The sequence below is a fragment of the Crocuta crocuta genome, unplaced genomic scaffold (genome assembly GCF_008692635.1).
Source record: "Crocuta crocuta isolate KB4526 unplaced genomic scaffold, BGI_CrCroc_1.0 scaffold56, whole genome shotgun sequence".
NCBI lineage: Eukaryota > Metazoa > Chordata > Mammalia > Carnivora > Hyaenidae > Crocuta > Crocuta crocuta.
In genome coordinates, this window is record NW_027531334.1 from 7,210,270 (window position 1) to 7,233,876 (window position 23,607).

A 23,607-nucleotide genomic window follows, 5' to 3' on the forward strand; every position below is an offset into this window, starting at 1 on the left:
TCCCCTCATCCTATCACAGTGTTTCAGGTCAGGTAATTGTAATAAATGTTTGTTGTGTATGTACATTTCTGAGCTAGACTTGTGTGCTATGATATATTGAGCCTTCTCAGCAACCCATAATAGCTGTTTGCAGGACTGTGGTATGAGATGGTTTCAGTTGGTGGTCTGTATTTACAGAGGTTGTGAAGTCCAGTATTTTTGGCATTTTGTATAAAATAATTTCACCATTTTATTTTTTAATTTATCTGTAGGTCTTGCATCACTGGTGGTTATACTTATCTACTCCTGATTTAGACTGCTATCAGCATATCTTGTATATTCAGAATTTCCTTAATTCATGTTAATTATCTATGTGCTTTTATTTGCTCTCGATATTTTAAATCTATTCTTCATTTTGATATTTCATCAGAAAGCAATAGGCAAAAGAGAGAAAACCAAGATCAGATAATTTTACTCTGTAATAGGGTTTTTCTTTAATATATAAATGTTTATAGAGGATGAAACTGTAGTTAACAGCTAGTAGAGTGATATATTTGGACTACTCATATTTATTAACTAGTGCAAGGTTATTAAAGTTATGGCTTTTCCAGGTCAATTTTACTTTGAATTTTATTGACAGCATTTATTCTGCTTAAATTGCTTCAGCTATAAAATTCTTTTATTACAACAAATAATGCAGTGCAATTAGTGCTTTCTGTATTCTTTAGAAAATTCATTCTCTAAATGTAAGTTATGAAATTATGGAGTGTTTGCCAACCATTTCTTTCTTAGAGCCTTCTAAAAAAGTTTGCTGGGAGAACTGAGCTGAGCTCTTCACTTGTATCTCTTTTATTAAAGGGTAATTTTTAGAAATTTTTTTTGTCTTGACTCAATGACCAAGTGTCAAAGATTTAATTTCACACGTTAATTAACAAGTAAACCAGCAAGATGGTAAAGCCATCTTGGTTTAAAAGAAAATTGAAAGAAGAGACACATTTATGGGCAATCAGGAATGCCGAAATGAATTTTCAAACAGATGCAAGATTGGTCAGTATTCTCAGGGCAATAACATGTGATTTTTTGAAATCCTCTCTTCTTCCACCAGGGAGAAGTGAATTGCAGAGCAAAGTTTATTTGTATCTCTATGGACATGAATCAGTTGCATTACTCAGTTTTATCAAAATTGTAAGATAGCCCAGACAGACAAACACAGTGAAAGGCACAGGCCCCTACAGAATCAGATATTCCCAAGGAATTTGTCATACAATTCCCAGCACTCCATTGAAATGACACTCAGTAATCTTTTTGTCCATTTCAAAACCTTTCATTATGTTTTCTGACACGTTCCATTCTTTCTAATTCCAACATCGTACTTTCTTCTCTCCTTTTGTACGTTATAGTTCCCCCTCACATCCAGTGCTTCTTTCTCAGGGGAAATAATTCACAACTCCATGGCTATGAAACATGCAACTGGAAGTACAGGTTTTGCCTGAGACTTCCTAATGTTTGGATGGTAAGAAATGTAGGAAAGTGGGAAAGGGGGAGCTGTGGACATCTCAAAGTTGGTTCAAACTGCACATTCCCAGAAATACAACAATTTGGACCTGCCAGGCCCAGATGGTGACACTAAAAGGCTATATTGTCTAACTTTTACAGTATTGCCCCTCATATTCATAGCACGATATTGTTAGAGAGCACTGGCCCAGAAATTTTCTCATTTGGTGCTCACCACAATTGTGTGAAGTAGCCCAGTGTTGGTTTTTGGTCCTCTTACTCACATAGAGTAAACCAAGGCATAGAAAAGTTAAGTTAATTGCTTGAATTGTTCTCAGGCTTTCTGAACATTGTTCACTTCATATTCTGCTATGCATCCTAACATTCAACTAAGTAGGCAGTTACTGAATAATAATTATGTTCCTAGAATAATAACATTCTATACCCCTGATTTTTATTCCCATTTTATGAATGTAGAAAGAAGAAATCTTAAGGATGCACTATTGAAGTTGATGTTTTATTTGTATTTGTTAGAGCTTTGTTTTTTGAGAGAAGAGCTGGCTAACTACTTAGGTAAAAAGGTTGATAAACGACTGAGCAATATGGAAGACCACTAAAATTTCCTCACATTCTTGCACATTTTAGATGAAAGATAAGTGGTTTCATTTATAAGGCATCAGTAGTTTATCCACGGAGAAGAGGTGATAAAATGCGATTGTCCCCCTCAACCTGTGGGGCGATACATTCCAAGATGCCCATTTGATGCCAGAAGCCACAGATAGTACCAATCCTATATGTACTATTTTTTCCTCTACATATCTATGATAACATTTAATTTATAAATTAGGCATAGTAAGAGATTAACAGCAATAATTAATAATAAAATAGAACAATTAAAATAATGCGCTATGATAAAAGTTACACAAATGAGGTCTCTCTCAAAATATCTTCTTGTGATAAAATCCCTATGTGGTGAGATGAAGGATGAAGGTGCTGTAACACAGTGTTAGGCTACTCTAGCATCTTAAAGTATAGAATTTTATAATGAAATGAATGTAGAATGTGTAGAATTCTAGAATGTGTCAGAAGAAGGATATTCTGCTTCCAGATTGTGGTTCACTGCAGGTAGCTGAAACCACAGAAAGTATGACCATGGATGCGAGAGGATTACTGTAGACCCTACTTATTAGCAGTATTTACTCTTGCTTTTAACTGTTTCTTAGCTTCTTTTGAATGGTTTATGGTTTTCTAGGAGGAAAGAATACCTGTAATATATATTTGGAAATTGTTTTTCCATAGTTTCAATGAAATACAGGAGTAGGAAAATTTGTATTTACAAATTTTCAATTTGTATTGAAAATTTCAATTGTATATACCTTTCAATTGTATATACTCCTTTCTAATACTTACGTACAAAATGAATATTGCTGTCTGTATTTTGGAGTGGGAAAAAAAGCCACAGAAAATGTTTTTTTTCCTTAGCATTCTGAGACTTTCCATTCTCATGGAGAGATGTGATGTGATTCATCTGGTTTACCTTTTCATATTAAAGTATAGTAGACTGCATCATCTTTTTTGGAAATGCAACATAAGGATAGAGATAAACTTCCTATCAGCTTAGCAAGTTCTATTTGGAGGAAGTATATGAAGCTGAGACTGAATATAATGTTTGGTTTGATTTTCTGTTCAAAATTTCCCATGGTGAGGACAGTATTTTTCTACATATATCAGTAGGCAGTAACAATTACTTCAAAGCTTCCAAAGCCAGATACTACATCTGCATGTTCCAGCAGGGTTGCTGAATTTATTCCCAAGATGCATGGTAATGTATACTTTGTATTACTGAGGTTGAATAAGGAAAAGTCACAATGTTCTCTACCAGCTGTGCACATTAATATTGAAATAATTTGCTTTTTTTTTTCACCTTGCCTGTCTTCTGTATAGTTGTACTGTTTGCTTAAATGAACAAGAAAAGCTCTTTATCTTAAGGATTTGTAACATCTTAAAGTATAGAAAAATTCTATAATGAAATGAAACAATTTTTTTTTTTTTTCTTTTTCAGGTTCGGCTCAGCTAATATTTAACATAACCAGATCTGTAGAATACACTGCTTGCAATGAAACTGTTATTATCCCATGCTATGTGAATAATGTGGAGGCCACAAACATTAATGAAATGTATGTAAAGTGGAAATTTAGAGGAAAAGACATTTTCACCTTTGATGGATCAGGAGAAAAGATCACTCGTGACAATAAGTTTAAGAGTACAAAAATCATACCACAAAAATTGCTAAATGGCATTGCCTCTTTGGAGATGAACAAGGAAGAGGCTGTTGTAGGAAACTACACTTGTGAAGTAACAGAATTAAGCAGAGAAGGCGAAACCATCATTGAACTAAAATATCGTATTGGTAAGATTGCTATAAAAGCTTACCACTTATTTGTCCTGTAGCGTCCTGATCCTATTAGAAGGGGGGCAAAATGGGGCTAGGCAAAGCACAGGCTACTAATAATGTTGATGTGATGTAATGTTTGAGTTTTATCTTGTTTTTCTACTTTTTATAGAGTAAAACTCCTTTGCTGTTGGTTAATTTGTATATTGTGTGGTTGTCACACTTTTGGTCCAAGGACTATTCTCTTGGGATGAGCAGTCCTGAGGTTATCTATTCTGCATTTATGTTTGCTGCCGTCAAAAGTACTTCTCTTTCTTGTGATTAATATTCCAGACCCTTTCCAATTATTTGGCCTTTTCTTTAACCTTGCACTTTGATCAAGGGTTAACAAGTCCCAGCCATGTTCCCTCGTAAAGAATAGATTAGGAGACTCAGGAGATTAAAAAATCAGATTATCATGGATAAGCCCTTACACCTTCCTATGCTTAGCTTTGCTTTGGTGTTTTCTTCATTGGCCAAGATTTGGAAGAACTAGAGATTCAATTCAGTGTATTTGAATTCAGCCTTGATTATAGCACCATGATTCTGCCCTTTCTTCACAAACTTGGCGTGGTGAGTTGTATAAAGCATTAGTTAGCTAAGGTAAACAGCCTGCTTTCTTTTCTCTTCTTTGCTGTGCCGCCTGATTTCTTCAGCCACATACTAGTGCATTATGACCTTCTGTTTTGAAGTATCTGTTGAGAATCACTAGACATATTACTGATTTTAAGATTAGACCATACTTTGAGAACTTCTGCTTTAGATGGGACCAGAACAGTTCAATTGGATCACCTCTTCCACTAGTGTTCAGACATTATAAAAGGTCTGTTACCTTTTGGTCTGTTACCAGACATTATAAAAGGTCTGTTACTTTCTGGTCTGTTACCAGATTGAGACTGAGCTGTTCAGTTTGATGGAATTTTTTGGCAGAGTTTAGGATTAGGAATCAGGAAACCTAAATTTTGTCCCCTCTCCTGCAACTTAACTGTCTGTCCAGATGATCTTGAGAAGTTTTTTCTGAGTCCAAGTTACCTACCTTATCTCTGGGAGGGGGATGAAAGTAGATCCCTGCTTTTATGTATTACGCAGTGGAATGAGCATCAAATGAGATCTCATATGTAAGTTCTTTGTAAACCAAAGTGCTTTGCAAATGTTGGTTGTGTTCCTGGAATGTTTGTTTTACGAAGTAAGATTTATCAAGTTGTTGAATCTGTCCTGGCTCATTGTGAGAGGGATTTTTGTGCAGTGAGGAATAGGTAGGAGAGAGGTCAGAGCAGGCTGGCTGAGTTTGGAAGGCGTTGCTGCTAGGAAATCTCTTACATTGTAACTTTTATTAATTTGACATAAATTGGGACTAAGGAATTTTTTAAAAACAAACATGTACCTTTCAGCAGGGTCTAATCATTCAAACACTGGGATTGCCTGGAATTAGGTAACCTGATACCTACTTGAAATTTTTCTGAAGGAATGTATACCTATGTGGGAATGAAAAAACAGGACAGAGGGAGTGGGGAGCAGCAGTTTTGGAGTATAGTGCTAGTCCCTGAAAGACAGACTGTTAAACTCTAGATATGAGACTTAAAAACCCAGAAACAGAATGAAGATGGATGGGAAAGAAATACCAATATCTGAGACGATGGCCAAGTTTATAGTTTCATGTGCAATTATTTTATCTATCTTTGTTTACAAAGTACCCTATAAAAAATGAGTTGTACTTACCTTTTGGGCCATTAGAATGAGAAAGTATTGTTTTCTTGCAGAGAATGTAGAATACTGTGCCAGAAGTTTCAGACATTGGGCTTTGCACCCATTTTTATTTTTTGAAATAATTAAAGATTCATAGGAAATTGTAAAGATTGAACAGAAAGACGATGTCCACTCTTTGCCCAGTTTCTCCCAGTGATTACATCTTACATAACTGTAGTAAAGTATCAAAAACAGCAGGTTCACAATGGTACAACGTGTACATATTTGTCATTTTGTCACATGTGTATATAAGAAACTACCACCACAGTCAAGATCCAGAACCATTATTCCATTAACACAAAGATCTCCCTCATGCAACCCCTTTTATAGTCACCCCTCCAACTATTCCCAACTTGGCAAGCATTCATGTGTTCTCTATGGCTATGGTTTTGTCATTTCAACAATGTTGTATAAGTAGAATCATACAGTATTTTGAGATTGCCTTTTTTTAGTCAGCGCAGTGCCCTTGAGAACTATCCAATTTGTTGTGCGTATCAATAGTTCGATTCTTCCACGCCCCCTCTCTCCCTGAGCTAAGTAGTATTCCACGGTATGGGTAGATCACAGCTTGTTTAGCCATTCACCTATTGTAGGACATTTTGGTGGTTTCCAAAGCTTTTGGCTGTTACAGATAAATCTGCTGTGAACAATTGTGTACAGGTTTCTATGTGCAAAATGGTCTTCATTTTTCTGGATAAATGCCCAGAAATACAATTACTGGGTTGTATGTAAGTATATGCTTAGTTTTTAAAGAAACTACCAAACTGTTTCCCATAGTGGTTATTTCATTTTACTTTCTCATCAGCAACATATGAGTGATCTAGTTTCCCTGCATTCTCTCCAGCATCTGGTGTTGTCTCTGTTTTACACCTGTTTTTGACTGGGGGAAGAAATAAACCTCCTCTGCTCAAAAATGTTAATGTGGGGCAGGACTCTTAACTGTGGGATACAGAGTTACTGTAGTAGTGCTGCTTACCCATCCTGCGGGTTGTTAGGACTTAGCAGTAGAAACCATTTTCACTATGTTGTGCTTTTTTGCCAACATAGGCATAAATGAGGAACAGAAATTACTTAATAGAGAAATCTACTTAATAGAATGTGGAGTAATGGTGACCATTTGTGTTCTTTTTTTGAGCCCTAGGACTGAATATTTGGAAATATTATATATGAATTAGAGTTTTATATACTTCTGGCATCTATGTATAGTATTATACTTTTGGAAGGAGCACAGGACTTGAATTTAGAAAACTTTTTCTATACTTCACCGTTTCTAGTTTAAGAAAACTAGGTTGAGAAACTGAACCAATCTGGCCCTCAGTTTTTTACCTGTAAAATGGGGATACCAGTTAGCTCCATGACAGAATTGTTTGGGATGTATATGTTAGTATCTCTCTTTCTGAAAAAGATTTATTGAGTTCCTACTATTGCCAGGCACTGTGCTAGGCACTAGGGATTCACTGATGACTCAGATGTGATCCCCACTTTCAAGGAAATGATAGCAGTGTAAATAAGAATGATAAAATAACCTAACATTCATTTGAGCGCATACCAGATACTTTATATATGTTGTCTTCTGTGATCTTCTCAAGAACTCTAGGAGATAGACATAGGTCTTACCATTTAATAGATGAGGCAGCAGGTGAGATTTAAACTATTTGTTCAAAGTTTGAGTCACAGACAAGATTTTAACCTAGGTCTGTCTGTCTTCAAAACCCAGTCTTTTTACTACCTTAGTACTTGGTTTCTTTGAAAATACCTTGTAAATAACCAAATGCCAAATGTGAATAATAGTTATAAAATTTATTATTAATATCTTTATTTATATCATTAATGATACAGAAACTTGGAGGCTTAAAATTTTATATTTTTCCAAGTAAATTCTTAAGGTTTTATTTAAAAAGGTCAGTTCAGGGACGCCTGGGTGGCTCAGTCAGTTCAGCATCTGATTTCAGCTCAGGTCATGATCTTACGGTTTGTGAGTTTGAGCCCCACATCTGGCTTTCTGCTGTCAGCACATAGCCTGCTTCACATCTTCTGTCCCCCTTTTTCACTGCCCCTCCCCTGCTCATTCTCTCTCTCTCTCTCTCTCAAAAATTAATAAATAAAGTTAAAAAAAAGGCCAGTTCAAATTCAGCAGAGTTTCCATTTCCATTATTGTCAGGGTAATACACATTATGTTCATAATGTTGATATGAGGGCACTGCAAGATCCTTGTATTCGTTTTCTAGTGACAGTTCTGATCATGGTGTAAAATACAGAGTCTTAACAAGGCTAAAAGCAAGGTGTTGGCCAGGCTGTGAGTTCAGGGTCCTGTTCCAAGCTCACATGATTGTGGCAGAATTCAGTTCCTTGTAATCATAGGACGTCTTTCTTTCTATTTCTGTTTCTTTGCTGGATGTCTTTTAAGGGCTTTTCTTAGCTCCTAGAGGTTGCCTCATTCCTGGCCACACAGCCTCTTCCATATATAAAGCCAGCAAAGGAGAACCTCCCTCTTGTAGGAAGAATCCCTCTCACATTTTGAATTTCTTTTCCAGGAAGAGCACAGACCCTTTTAAGGGCTTACTCGATGAGACTCACCCCCCTCTTCTCCCAAAGGCAATTTCCCTTTCCTAAAGCCTACTGGTTGGGCACCTGAATCACATCATCAGAATCCCTTTTGACATATAACAAACAGAATCATGGAAATAAAATCCATCATATTCACTGCTCCATCCCTTCTTAAAGGGGAGGGAATTATAAAACGCTGATTGTAGGGAGCAGGGATTTGGGGAGCCACCTTAGAATTCTGGGTTTAATTAAGTAACTGAGGACTGTAGCCTAGCCAAGTGGACACATCAAAAAAGTCATCACAGTCCTGAAACATCACGTAAAAATGTGGTTTGAATTTTAGTGTTGTAAATTTGTGATCTTCTTTTGTGGAAACTGGTGTTTGTGAAGGTGTACCATGTATATATTTGAAGGAAAGGCACATTTAATTGATTGAAGTGATCACTTTTTCCAGGTATCTCATTTTGTATACAGTGATAAGAGGAATGAAGTACTGGGTTTTTATAATACGTAGGCTGGGAAGAAAATTTTAAACCCTCATTCATATACCATATCCTCCTAATACAATTTCTTTGTTTTTCCACTAATAAGTTCATCTTCCTGAGAGCTACACTACCTGAGCAGGAATTGGGGAAGAATAATGGGCAGAGTTATCAGCCACAGCGTGAATGGAATAACGTTGCCTTTGGATTATCTTTCTTAATCCTAAAGTGGAAAAATATCTGATAGGGACTATTTCAAGCTTAGTTTATTTTCTTAATACCATAAACACTGAAAATTGAGAAGGACCTTAGAGAAGTATCTTGTCTCTTTTCTCCCCTTGAGGAACAATAGTTAAAGTCATCTGAAAGTAGTACCAAGACAAATCAATAGCTTAATGGGTATATAAGTGGTTTTATATAAAACATTGGCTTTTTTCCCCTAGCATCTCATTTGGTTCTTGGATGTCCAATTTGGTGATCCTCAGACTCTCCACCTTAACACATTAGAAAGAGGTAACACATTCATGTCAGTGAGAAGAGGTAAATTATGCCAGAGGTCTGCAGCAGTGATTTTAACTGAGAATGATGGACCACCATGTACATGTGTGCGTATGTGCGCACATGCGCATGCACACTCTCTCTCTCTCTCTCTCTCTCTCTCTCTGTCTCTCACACAGTCTTGGGGTGAGAGCTGAGAGGGAAGAGTGTATAAAGTTTGAATAAATCTTCTGGTAAGTTTCAGTTAAGAATCTCTTAGACAATAATAGTTTTTGTTCTATAATCTTACCTTCTGTATGTCACTGAGAAGTCTCTTATACTTCTCATTATTTCTGCATAGAGTCTTAGAGTCATCCAGTAGTCATTTAGTCTGTCTCACCATCTCTATGAAGTACTTACATCACACCTCAGGTAATTGGTCATTCAGACTTTTTACCTAAATACATGGCATGCTGAAACTCTCTTCCTTCCCAAAAGATCTTGTTATTAGTAGGCAGTTCTAGTTGTAACTTAAGTCAAGCTAGAACTTGAAATTCTGTAATTTCTCTCATGAGGAAGGCTGTGGTATTTCTCTCACAAGCCTGTTCTTCTCTAAGGTAGAAATCCCCAGTTTGTCCAGCCATTGTCTATGGTTTCAGGATCCTCATTCTAGTCACCTTGCTTTGGAACAGTGCTTTCTTATGTGTTTAAATGTGATGAGTGAAAATGCACTCAAGACTGTGTTTGTGGATCACATCTTGCCTTCCTGCTACTGCACAATTGCTGCTGCAACTTTATGATCAGTCCTGCTTCGTAATCTATTCTCTACATGGCTGGCAAAGGTTTTAAATGAATCAGGTCATTTTGCTCCCCTGGATGAAGCTTTCCAATCACATATCATTGTTCTTCTAATAAAATCCAAACTCTTACTACAAGCTATTAAGACCCAACATGATCTTACCCCAGGAGACTCCTCCCGTCCCCTTTTGTACTATTAAATTCTAGCCACAGTGGCCACCATTTTGGTGCTTGAATTTGCTGTTCCTTTGGTGTCTCCTCTTCCCTGTCTTCATGTGGCACAGATCCAGTTCCTCACCCCAGACCTTTCCTTACTACCCAAAAAGTCTGATCTTCTAGTTCCTCCCCCTCCTCAAGCTCATGGTCCCACCTTCCATATTCACACTTGAGTCTTAAGTATCTAGAATACCCTATCCATGGTGGGGTTTCAATAAATGTTTATGAAACAAGTGAAAAATGAGTGGTCAGACCATGGTCAAACACATCTCTTATTAATAGGTTTCTATCAATATATTCTGAGACTGTTTTGTTACATAGGGAGGGAGGTCAGTGAAAGAATATTTCATTGTCAGATCATCTTTTTTTTTTTTTTAAATATTTTTTTATTTATTTATAGGAGAGAGAGAGACAGCGTGAGCAGGGGAGGGTCAGAGAGAGAGGGAGTCACAGACTGAAACAGGCTCCAGGCTCCGAGCTGGCAGTCAGCACAGAGCCCAACGCAGGGCTCGAACCCACGAACCGCGAGGTCATGACCTAAGCGAAAGTCGGACGCTTAACCGACTAAGCCACCCAGGCGCCCCACATTGTCAGATCATCTTGAACATACGCTGTTCATGTTGATCGGATACTGGCTGTATTTTGAATGTAGAGCCCACAGGATTGGCTGTTGGACCAGGTGTGGGGTGTCAGAGAAACCAAGAAGTCAAGGATAACCGTAAGGTTTTTGGCCTAAGCAGTTGGAGACATCAACTGGGGAAACCCTAGAGGGGAGGTTTGGTGGGGAAGTAGGGGGATGACTCTCAGAAGTCCATTTGGGACATGAAAACTTAAGATACTTAGGGTTCTTAGTTCACTGTGCCTCGGTTCCCCCAGCATTAAGGAGGGGCTAATAATTCCTCATATAATTGTGAAAATTTGAGAGTTAATATAGACAACTCAAAATAATAGAGAAAGTAGATAGGCAAAGTAAATTGATTAAGAATAGTCATTAGATCATAGAGTTTTTAAATCCTTTGGGCATTAGCTGTAAAAACCTAAGCATAATTTATAAAGATTTTTCCTGATAGGATTTTGAGCCAAATTAAAATAGGTTTCCTTTGGTGTAGGAAGATACACAGTAATACAATTGGAAATTACAGTACTGATTCAGAGCATCTGAAAAATCCGTCTCTTTATAGAGATCTGCAAAAATTAAGACACGGTCTTCCATTCACTCACCAAACTGTCTCATGATTAGAACCTTCCAATAGCAAACCTGTTGAGTCTCTACTATATACAGGGCAAAATGCTCAACTCTGAAAAGGTAGTATCTCTAAGACAGAATTTGTAACGTTATTTTCTGTGGATTATTGCGAACATTTACCAGGTTTTAATGTAAGAGTAACACAAGAAATTCACGGCTATCATGGTGGTACGAAAACCCACAAGGTTCTTCACGCTCCAGTATGGAAAGGCAGAGCCAGGGAGGATTCGAATGAATAGGGTTGATTTCAGAGGAGCACCAGTGCTTGCTTGCTTTGGGCAGTACTTAGGAATGTTCTTCAGCAAGTCCCCATGGTAGAGGCAAACTTTGAAGTGTTTGTGGTGCATTTGCTTAGCTTTTTTGTTAGGGAAGAAATTTCATTATAAAGTCAGTGTATTAAGTGTTAAGATATGATTCAACTTAATTTTTAATAAGTTCTCAAGTTATTTGATGTCTTAATGTCACAATTTCTTTCATATAGACTGTGTGGCTATATTTTCACCGTCTAGGTAACATTTGACCCACTTAACAGAAGCTTCCTTAATACTTAATGTTACGATCATTATAGTGAAGGTTGACTGAGTACTTGGTACATGTCAAGCTTTGCTTTAAGTCCTTTTCACGTATTAGCTTTGTCACAATAGTCCTTCAGGGTGTAGGTACTATGTTGTACTGGTGTTAACAATTGAAGTCACTGAAGAACAGAGAGGTATTAAGACTTTCTCCAGAGTCACAAAGCTTGTAACCTTGTTAGCCTTCAAGCCGGGCAGTGTGGCTGCAGAGCCCTGTTCCCAGCTTCTGTGCCGTGCAGTCTCCTTCCACAAATCATAGGTTAGGGGAAACATGGAAAACATTTAAATTAGCTTCTTTTTTCATAAATAAAATTTGTTGTATAAGTAAATTATATGTGTAATTTCTAATTATTTTAAGACCATAGCTTTAATAAATTATTTTTTTCTATCTTCACAATAAAATATGTTGTTGACTATTCAATGGCAAGACTTTATATGATTATAGTAAATATTAATTGTGATTTTTGTTTTCTTCCCAGTTTCATGGTTTTCTCCAAATGAAAATATCCTTATTGTCATTTTCCCAGTTTTGGCTATACTTCTTTCTTGGGGACAGTTTGGTATTGTGAGTAAGTATTTATTTTTATTTTTCGTTTGTGTTTTAATGATTAAAATATTATTTCTTGGAGGTAATATTAGTGAAATATTTTACTTGTATTAAGAAGTTGTGGTAATGCAATAAATAAGAATATACAGTCTTAATATTCTTCTTGATTCATAAGTTTTTTTTAAAAAAAAAAAAACAACTTCTTAAGAATGACTAGCGGGAATCCTAACACTAACAATACCATAAACTCATGTAGAGTTTAATGTTTCTGGAGTATTTACACATACCATTTTGGCAAAGAGATGGTCGCGGGCTACCTTAGTGTTAGGACAGAATATTATACCTTTTATTTTCCCAGTTTGCGCTTGTTCCATGTATATGTGTTCATCAAAGGCCCCATTTGAACTGTGTGTTGTCATTCTTCCTATGATTCTGGAGCTTCTAAGGAAGTGGCCAGGGGAAAATTGTGGTTTGGGATCATGTTTTGTTGTAATAATCATGCAACCAAATGGGTTAGGGAAAATCTTGATGCTATATCAGATTCAGCATTAACAATGTAGAACGGTCACTACTAGGTGTAAAGGTAGTATCTATTCTGGTTGATGCCTGTACTCAACCATATTTCCCTACCTGTTTGGTAAAAGAAATTTACTGAATTAGTGAAGTTCTGAGGTGACCGTGCAAACTTCTAAACTTTTAACATGTAAGATGTATTCCTCGTCTCCCTGTCACACAGTGAGGTGGCCAGTCATTGAAGGCCAGCAAGCATTTATACGAGGCAAGGTATAAATGGTGCTGATTTCATTTATTTCATTCTACAACCTTTGAAAAAGTGAAAAATAGTAAAATGTAGTAGTGGATTGGCTTACTGTATATTTTATGAAGTTCGCTTTTACCCAGAAATCTAAAATGATCTGAAAATGGAAGAGAGATGACTGATTATATATTCTAAGGGCTCGTCTCAATGTATCACACTCTGGAAATGCTTTGTGATTTCAAAGCTGTTCTCAACTTTTGTCTAAAAGGCAAAGAAAGGGAAGAAAAGGGCTAACAGTGACAACTGTCAAGACATTTCACAACTTTATTTTCAAAAAGTGTCTAGACTTCTTATGGAAATTTTCTTAGGATTTTGGTAAGTCTTTTGTATCACGAAAAAGGCTGATACAGCATCAAGACCTATTCAGTCTTTATTGATGTTAGGGAAAGCCTTTACCCTTATTGGCAGCCCCAGGCCTTAAGCCTATGTTGTATGTTGGAAGTAGAGAATAGCCTTTTTTTAAGATAATGAAATTATTTCACAGTAGTGTGATTTGTTGCATTTGGATTGATTGAAGTTTGCTGATCATGGCATTCTCATTAGTGACATTATTTTCATTGACTGAACCAGGAGTCAGCCTGTTCACTATCAGCCCTACTTTTACAAAATAAGCTTTACAATTTTTGTCTTATACTTAAAAAATAATAAATATCAGTTTAGGAACCCTTATACAAATTAGGAAATTATAGAGAAAAAATAAAAATCTGAAGTCCCAGAACCTAGAAATAAACTATTGGTATAATAGAGTGAATTTCCTGCTTCCCTTTCTGTTTTTTCTATGTATTTTTGTTATCTTTCTTTATGAAAGAAAACCATTAATGGACTCATGTAACTTCTGTACTTACATCCTAATTTCCCCCTTGTTTTCAGAAGATTTTTTTATAGCTGCCTATAAACAACTTTTATGGATACACTATAATTTACTTAGTCCTCATCTTGATGGATATTAAGGATGTGTCCAAGTTTTTTGATACTATGAAAGTAATTCTGCTAAAGATAGGTAAGACTGGAAATGGCAGAGGTATTTTAAGGCTCTTGATACATACTGCCAAAATGTTTTCTAGAAACTTGTATCAATTACTACAGATGAGAACATCTGTTTTTTTCATAGTTTATTTATTTATTTTGAGAGAGATAACAGGGGAGGGGCAGAGAGTGAAGGGGAGAGAGAGAAAATCCTAAGCAGGCTCCTCACTGTTGATGCAAAGCCTGACGCGGGCCTTGAACTCACATACTGTGAGATCATGACCTGAGCCAAAACCAAGAGTCAGACACTTAACCAACTGAGCCACCCAGGTGCCCCAAGAATATCTGTTTCTTACCTCATAATTCTGACATAATTATAATTCTAAATCCTTTTGTAGTAATTTGATGGGTGAAAATAGCCCCTTGCTTTAATTTTCATTTTTGTTAGGCTGAATGCTCTTTTTTTGTATTTATTCCATTGATCATACTTTAAAGAACATGTTTATGTTCTTTATGTTTATGTTTCTTAAAGCTAAGAAAATATTTTGATGGCAATTTTTTATTTAGGCTCTTCTTAGAACAAGTATATGTGGGGTGTGTGTGTGTATGTGTGGAGGAAGACCTACATGCTTGATTCGCTCAGTCTGGACTCACATTTAAAGGCGTTTATGATAAGAATACCTGAATATTTGTGGAACGCTTGCTGTGTATAATAGTTGCTACAGAGCACACCTGCAATCACATTTTCAACTCGCAGGAACTTTGTGGGGGTCGGTTCCATTGTTATTCCCATTTTGTAGAAAAAAACTGAAGTGCAGGTAGGTCAGGCAGTTGGCCACAACCCCCCAGCTGTTCTCTGGTAGTACTGGGATTTGAACCAGTGCTATTTACCACTGCACTGTACTGCCTCCGTGTCTTGAACTTATTCTGAGAACTGTTTTTTCCATGAAGAGTGAACCTTTATGTGGGTACACGTACTGAGTAGATGAAACTATTACTGACAGAGCAGAATGTAGACCTACTTTGTTTTAATTTATTCAACAAATGTCTATTGACAGGGTGCCTACTGATTGCTAGGCATGGGCTATAGGCTCAAGATGTGGAAGTGAAATGCATATTACCCCTGGCTTTGTAGCACCCACATTTCAGTTGAGGAGACATGTAAGTGTGCATGTTCTGTGCCTTCTGTCACATTTTTGGGAGAATTATGGATGGATCTGAGTCTACCTTTTACTTTGGTACCCTTTCTAAGAAACCTCCTATTTACGGCCTAGAGATTCCACCAAACAGGAGAGCCCCTCTGTTCTCCACATGCCACTTGTTTATATGTTTTTTAGAGTGTGGTATTGGGGCACCTGTGTGGCTCAGTCAGTTAAGCGTCCGACTTCGGCTCAGGTCATGATCTCATGGTTCGTCGGTTCAAGCCCCGCTTCGGGCTCTGTGCTGACAGCCAGCTCAGAGCCTAGAGCCTGTTTCGGATTCTGTGTCTCCCTCTCTCTCTCTGACCCTCCCCTGCTCATGCTGTCTTTCTCCCCTCTCTCAGAAATAAATAAAACATTAAACAAACAAAAAAAAGATTTCTTAGAGTGTGGTATCATGTAGCCCCTGAAGTATTAATAGTAACTCAAACCATGACTTTCACTTTCTAGATTGCCAGTTCTTCTTAGCTGTTTCAGATTACCATTTATAGTCTATATTTGACCACTGGAGGTTTTCTTCAGTGGTTTTTCTAGTTCTGCATGTCAGTCTTTTGGTAGTCCAAGATTAAACTTGGACTTCCCATAGGCTAAACATGCAGTAAAGAACAGGTTACATCTTCATTTTTAGGAGAAAGAGTTACTTTCTACTGGAAATGTATTTTGAGCTGTATTTCAAGATGCCATTGATCCAACTGAGGAAAAACCTGAGAAATCTTTGAAACTGCTGAAGCCAAGCCAGGGCTTGGTGAGCCCTAGACCATGTTTCAAAGACAAAGGTTTCTCACAGGGAAATGTTCCCAAATACCTTTGCTTTTATCTTTAACTCAAACTTTTAAGCAGGATCTTAATTCTTAGTAAGCTCAGAGATCACTAGAATCAAACACTGAGTCTCAACCAAAGTCACAGATCTCTAGTAGTATTATATTCCAGGCACTTTGTTTTGTTTTTTTCTTTTTTTTCTAAAAACTATACCAACTCACAGTTTCCCACTTCAATGACAATTAAGTCACTAGCGTGATTTCCAGGGTTCTTCTTCCTCAGTCTTTGACAGCATACCAGGTAACTCTGTCATTTCGGTGTTTCATAAGTGATTTCAAGTATTTCCCACCAAAATCTCTGGTTCCTGTAGGGTTAACATTCAATTCCATATCAGGAACTCATTAACATTCTGAAATTCTTTGAATTAGGCATATATATTCTTACTTTTCCTTCCTTTTTTACAAGGAGTCTTTCCACAAAACTGTGAGACCATAAACATGACCAGGTAAACTGAAACTCTGCAAAGCAATCTAAATAAATGCAAAACAAAAAAACAAAAAAACAACCCAGAAAAACCCCACTACTATTGTTCCACGACCTTTAACGTTTTTGTCAAAACATTAAAACTTTTACTGTCACTGATAACACTATTAGGAAAGGAAAGAAGTAAACCTAAAACTTAGTAGGTGGTAAATTGAAACATCAAAAACATTGAAAATTAAAGTGTTTCATCAAGAGTAGTTGGAGCAGTGCTTGCCTCCTTTTTATTATACACCTTTGAATAGAGAGCAGAAATCTTTTTTACACCTCAGTGAATTGTCATTCCTTTTTAAGTTGGGATCAGCTTCCAGTGTTTTATCCTTTGCGTTTACAGGGTTACACAATATCTCCCACAATTTCCTTACGTGAAGTTTTTTTTTTGTTTTTTGTGTTTTTTATTTTTGCCAGAATCATCACTCCTAGAACATCTGCATTCCTTTTGTCACAACCTACTCACTGTTCCATTTATGCCAATAAGTTCACTTTTACTGAGTTGCTCTGTCTATCTAGAGTCTCTTGAATGGCGGTAATTGTTGACATTCTCGCAGCCAACTGTTTCTTCTATGGTGCCATTTATGTTTTATTCGAATTTCACTTCCAACATTATCACTTTATATTTCTTTACACTTTGATCTTTGTTGCCCTGTTTCCTCCTTTGATAATCCATTATAAAATATAACACTAATTTATTACCAGGGCACAAGAAAGTTACACAACAGATGCTTTGCTGTCCATGCATGAACTGAGTAAGAAGTGTTCAGTGAGCAGTCACCAAGAGTCTTCGAAAGAAGTGACATGTTTGGTCACCAGTCATGATACACGTTTGATAATAACAGGGTGATTTGTGTACTGAAGAGATGACAGTGAAGTTTACACTTTGTGCAGGTACTCAGTTAATTGTGGTATTGTGGTAACTGAAATTTCTACTGTTACTTGGGGGCATTTGTGTTACCCCGGTAACTGAAATTCATGCATATTGAAACTGAGCCAAGCAAAGACCCCTGTAATGTTTTTCAAATTCATGCATTCTGGGCATCTTTCATGTCCTTCTCTAACTTTCTAGTCTTTGCTCAAAATAATTCCACAAAGATTTTGGTTACTGCTTAGATGTATTTTGTTATATGTTCCTGTAGAAGTCATTGTTGGGAAATTCAAGGAAAAAAATTATCACAACAACTTGAATCCAATTTTTAGGACTATTTTATTGATACTGAAAGTACTTAGACCATGAGCACACATAAAAAGAATGTAGTGGGACAGGGAATTTCTTTATAGATCAGAAAAATCATTCTGAAGAAGTGAGGATATATACTAACTTGCAACAGGAAACTTCTATCCAGGAAGGTAAAATATCATCACAATAAATATTACAAAGAATCATTCTGTGCCCTGGTTGGTGGATACTATTAATAGGACTTTATTATTAAGTTTCCTGTGAATTTCATTCAATAACCTTGGACTTCCAGTGCTTTCTCTTGGTCCTCTCCACATAATTATCACACTGGTGTTATTAAATGTTTTCATGCCCTGGTTTTAATATGGGAAGAACCGAACAAAACTATAGCTTGGCAGTGTACTCTTACAGAAATGTAGTTGTTACTCCTTCGGCATTTTACAAATTCAAGCAACCCAGCTTTCTGCATATACTCCGAAGTTAGGGCACCATCCATAAGATCAGGGAACATTTGGAACCAAGGAAAGGAAGTTAATGTGTTGGACATCCTCTTCTTTAGTCTTCTGTATTCAAAGTACTTTCTGTACAATGCCTGGGCTTTTTTACTTCTGCATCCTATAGACCAGGAATGTGATTTTTAGTAAGTATTCATTTTTACAAAATTGTTGCATCAAAGCCAGTTGGATAGTATATGGAGTTTATTATAAAGTCCTTGTCTTTTGGCAGGTAATCAGTTTAAATGGGCATTAATATTCTGTTTTATCCAGCAGCAGATTCACATAGCCTTCACTGTTTTTTTGAATGAGTATATGCTAAGTATTTGTAAAATAGCAATTCAATTAAATAATTAAAAATGTTGAAGTTGTAACTTCATTTTAAAAGTGATCAGATGTGCTGTATCCTGCAACAAAGACAATATTGATTTGCAGCTTAACAGATACCAAAAAGATCTTACAATTACTCTCCTGGAGTTGTCAAAAAATAATGAAATCAGACATGTCTCCCTTTACGATTTATTCTTATTCTGGTGTGCATTACATCTCACTGGTTAGCCTTCTTATCTGACTACTAACTCACTGATCACTCAGTAAAGGAACATGTAAATGTCCTGCCTTTGTGCAGATATTGCATTCATAGATTTGGAGTGGGGGCTTGTTGGTTGGATAGACTGAGGTCTGTGTAGATCTGTATGGGCATATTGAATCCTGTCTGTGGAATATCATGAAAACTAGGGTTGTAGCTTTTATTTGATCTCCAAGTTGATCTGGTAATTTCACTAGATATTATCAACCACAGCCTGCATTTTTTCTTATATGTCCTTTCTGTTAGTCACAAGGAGACAAGAAAACCTAAATGGAGCATCTGTTGATGACATTAGCTGTTGCTTCAGGTGGTTAGAGGGATATGTCATTTTTTATCCACACTTGAATTTGAAGATTAAATACATAGGGGCTTTCTTAGGCTAGGGGAGACCCACACCTTTTATTGAACGGGGAAAGAGGGTCAGGGCATAACATTCCATCAGTCACTTTTCCTTTACCCCCAACACACATATACAGGTATGCGCACGCACGCACACACAGTAGAATGTAAGAGTTTTGAGGCAGAAGTATTTGAGTTTTTTTGTTCAGTGCCAGTAGTTAGAACAGTGATTATCAATCACATGGTAAGTGCACAATCATTTCTTGTTGCATAATCTTCTACTTGTACCTTGATTTAGTTGATAGGATTTGAGCTAATAAAAGGGCCTGCTACATATTGTAGGTGCATAGTAAATGTTTCTAAAGCAAACAAATTAATCAGCCTAGTTCATTTCTGGGAAGTAGCTGACTATATTTAATTATTTTACAGAAGGTGTAAAATCTTAGAATTCCTAATTTGTTTTAAAAAATGTGATAGTTTCCCCCATATATTTGGTATTCCTTTGTCAGGCAGCATCAAGGTTATAAGTTTTTGTTAAAAATATAAATACAGTACCAAATGCTTATGAGGATGTAGAGCAGCAGGAACTCTCATGCACTGCTGAAGGGAATGCAAAATGATACAGCCACCTGGAGGACAGTGTGGCAGTTTCTTTAAAAACCGAACCTATTCTTTCCATATAACCTGGCAGTTGTGCTCTTTGGTATTTATCCAAGTGGAATTGAAAACTTGTGTCCACACAGAAACTGGCACACAGATGTTTACTTTACTGCTTTACTGCTCTGCAGCAGGTGAATGGATAAACTGTGGTACATCCATACATGGAATATTATTCAGCAATAAAAAGAAATGTGCTAGTAAGCCCTGAAAAGACATGGAGGAAACTTAAATACATATTATTATGTGAAAGAAGTCAATCTGAAAAGGCTGCATACTTTATGATTCCAACTATAAGACACTTTGAAAGAGCCAAAACTGTGGATATAATAAAAAGATGAGTGATTGCCAGGGAAGGGGAAGGGATGGAGGAGATAAACATAGCGAGAGCACAGAGGATTTTTAGGGCAGTGAAATTACTCTGTATGATATAATGATGGATAGGTGTCATTGTATATTTGTACAAACCCAAAAGCATACAACAGAAGTGAACCCTTAAGGTAAACTAGGGACTTTGGATGATTATGATGTGTCAACATAGGTTTATCCTTTGTAGAAAATGTACCGTTTTTAAAAAATNCCCAGGCGCCCCGAAAATGTACCATTTTGATAAGTAGTTGATAATGGGGAAGGTCACTCGTGTGTGGGGGTAGGAGATATATGGGAATTCTCTGTACCTACCTCTCATTTTGTTGTAAACCTAAAACTATACTAAAAAATTAAAGTCTTAAAAAAGTGTAAGGAGTGTTATTATTTCATTTTATTTTTTTATATTGATTTCAGTATGTTTAGCTGAGGAGAATCTGTTTTTGTTTTTTTTTTTTTTTTACAAATAGTTTNGAGAATCTTTTAACACATGCTGATTTTTAAAATTACATAGATTGTCTTGCTAAACAACTAGGAAGTTTGATAAGAGCCTGCAGTTAAGGGCAGAAGGAAACTGGACCACTTCCTCACACCATCCACAAAAGTAATTCAAAATGGATGAAAGTCCTAAGTGTGAGCCAAGAAGCCATCAAAATCCTAAAGGAGAAAACAGGCAACAACCTCTTTGACCTTGGCCACAGCAGCTTCTTACTAGACACATCTTTGGAGGCAAGGGAAACAAAAGCAAACATGAACTGTTGAGACTTCATCATGATAAAAAAACTTCTGCACAGCAAAGGAAACAGTCAACAAAACTCGAAGGCAGCCTATAGAATGGGAGAAGATATTTGCAAACAACGTATCTGATAAAGGGTTAGTATCCAAAATGTATAAAGAACTTACCCAACTGAACACCCAAAAAACAAATTATCCAATTAAGAAATGGGCAGAAGACATCAAAAGACATTTTTCCAAAGAAGGCATCCAGGTGGCTAACAGGCACATGAAAAGATGTTCAACATCACTCATCATCAGGGAAATACAAATACAAATCAAAACCACAATGAGATACCACCTCACACCTGTCAAAATGGCTAAAATTAGCATGGGAAACAACAGATGTTGAAGAGGATGCATAGAAAGCAGAGCCCTCCTACACAGTTGGTGGGAATGCAAACTGGTGCAGCCACTCTGGAAACAGTATGGAGTTTCCTCAGAAAGTTAAAGATAGAACTACCCTACAACCCAGCAGTTGCCCTATCAGGTATTTAACCAAAGGATACAAAATACAGATTCAAAGGGATACCTGCACCCTGGTATTTATAGAAGCGTTATCAACAATAGCCAAACTATGGAAAGAGCCCAAATGTCCATTGACCAATGAATGGATAAAGAAGATGTGGTGTGTGTGTGTGTGTGTGTGTGTGTGTGTGTGTGTGTGTATGTGTGTGTATGTATATATATGGAATATTAGCCATCAAAAAGAATGAAATCTTGCCATTTACAAGGATGTGGATGGAGCTAGAGTGTGTATTATGCTAAGTGAAAATCATTAGTCAGAGAAGGACAAATACCATATTTTACTCGTATGTGGCATTTAAAAAACAAAACATGAACATGTGGGAAGGGGGGAAAAAAGGGAAGCAAGCCATAAGAAACTCTTAACTGTAGAGAACAAACAGGATTGATGGAGGGAGGTGGGCAGGGTATGGGCTATAAATGGGCAAGGGGGCAATAAGGAGGGCATTTGTGATGAGCACTAGGTGTTACATGTAAGTGATGAATCACTAAATTCTAATTTTGAAATCAGTATTACACTATATGCTAACTAGAATTTAAATAAAAATTTGAAACAAACAAAATAGAATATTAAAATAAAGTCAATTAGATTTGCATTATTAAAAAAGGCACCTTATTTTTATCGTAATGCGAAGTGGGAAATTACCTGAGTTTGTTCTCTTTGTTACATTTAAAGTTTTGATAGGGTTGTTAAATAAGAGTAATTATACTTAATAAAAGACTAGAAAAAATCACCAATAAAAGATCCTTGAGATTATTGGGCTCTCTGACCTCTATATCAGATTCCTGACTTTGTAGCTACACTGAAAAATTTGACAGCTGACTTAGCAGCAAGGTACTTTCTCCACACTTGCTGTAGGACTTGCATAGGCACCATCATGAGCAAGAAAATGAGTCAACAGGATTTCTTTTTATAGGTAGAGATGAACTCTTTCATTGCCTGTGGTTACATAAGTAGACTCCACTAATATATTTGCTAGAAATGGTTGCTTAATTTAAGGAAGAGGATAGTATCCTTGAAAATAAGTAGTAATTGAACTAATTAATGGGAACAACAACTATCTTGAACATGTAGTGTATTTATATGCAAAGGTTTGAAGTGGTGGTTTATTTTTGTGACTATTGTTGGCATTATTTTTCTCCTGAAGCTCTTCTGAGTCTGAAAAAGTGGAATTTTATATGAGATTCACACTTATTTTTGTTAAGAAGGATGTGTCTGCCTCTTTGCATGAACTTGTAATGTACTCTAAGGTGAATTCTTGGTCCTTGATCTTAGTAGTTCTTTTATGTGTTGAATTAAACCTGACATAGTCTCTTGGAAATGTTTGATTGTGAGGTACATTTGAAACTCAATTTCTATTTTATAACCCTTTTGCAGAACTTTCAGGTTCTATTTAGATAACAGTATGTGTGGGATTAAATCAGAAATCTGACATATGTCTAGAAAAAGTTTCTTTTTTTAAACCATATTTGTGCCTTTTGTGACAATACATAGAATTTCATCCTAAACAGTGTTTGAGCCTAGAAAATAGGGAAGATGTGAAAATTGGTGCCCTGTAATAACTCAGGAACATGATTGAATCATAGCCACATAAGTTTCAAGGCTGGATGAATCAAATGAAAATTTGGGGAACTTGCCATATTGATTCTCTTTTCTGATGAACATGGATTTGATTACTCAGCTTCAGGACTGGTTATTGCTTAGCCTTCCATCTTCCCCTGAAGAGGATAAAGTTGAGGTTACAATCTACAGTATGATTACAACCTAAAATAGGTAGGGAGTTAAAAAATCTTCAGGTGCCTGCATTGTATCTTAACGTCTTAACCATAGATTATAATGGAATCCTAGGTTATAATAATTATACAAAGATTT

General features: G+C 36.6%; 1 protein-coding gene across 5 annotated transcripts in view; it reads left to right on the top strand.

The window, feature by feature from the left end:
• Positions 1–23,607, top strand: part of CD47 (CD47 molecule) — a 46,804-nt gene that overhangs the window by 8,250 nt on the left and 14,947 nt on the right. For all 5 annotated transcript variants that reach the window (XR_013337026.1, XR_013337025.1, XM_077771880.1 and 2 more), the window contains exons 2-3: positions 3,536–3,883; positions 12,468–12,557. Coding sequence is in view for 3 of the 5 variants with exons in the window: in XM_077771880.1 (XP_077628006.1) it covers positions 3,536–3,883; positions 12,468–12,557 (438 nt within the window). In the remaining 2 variants the exon portion in view is untranslated. The remainder of the gene's footprint in view (positions 1–3,535; positions 3,884–12,467; positions 12,558–23,607) is intronic.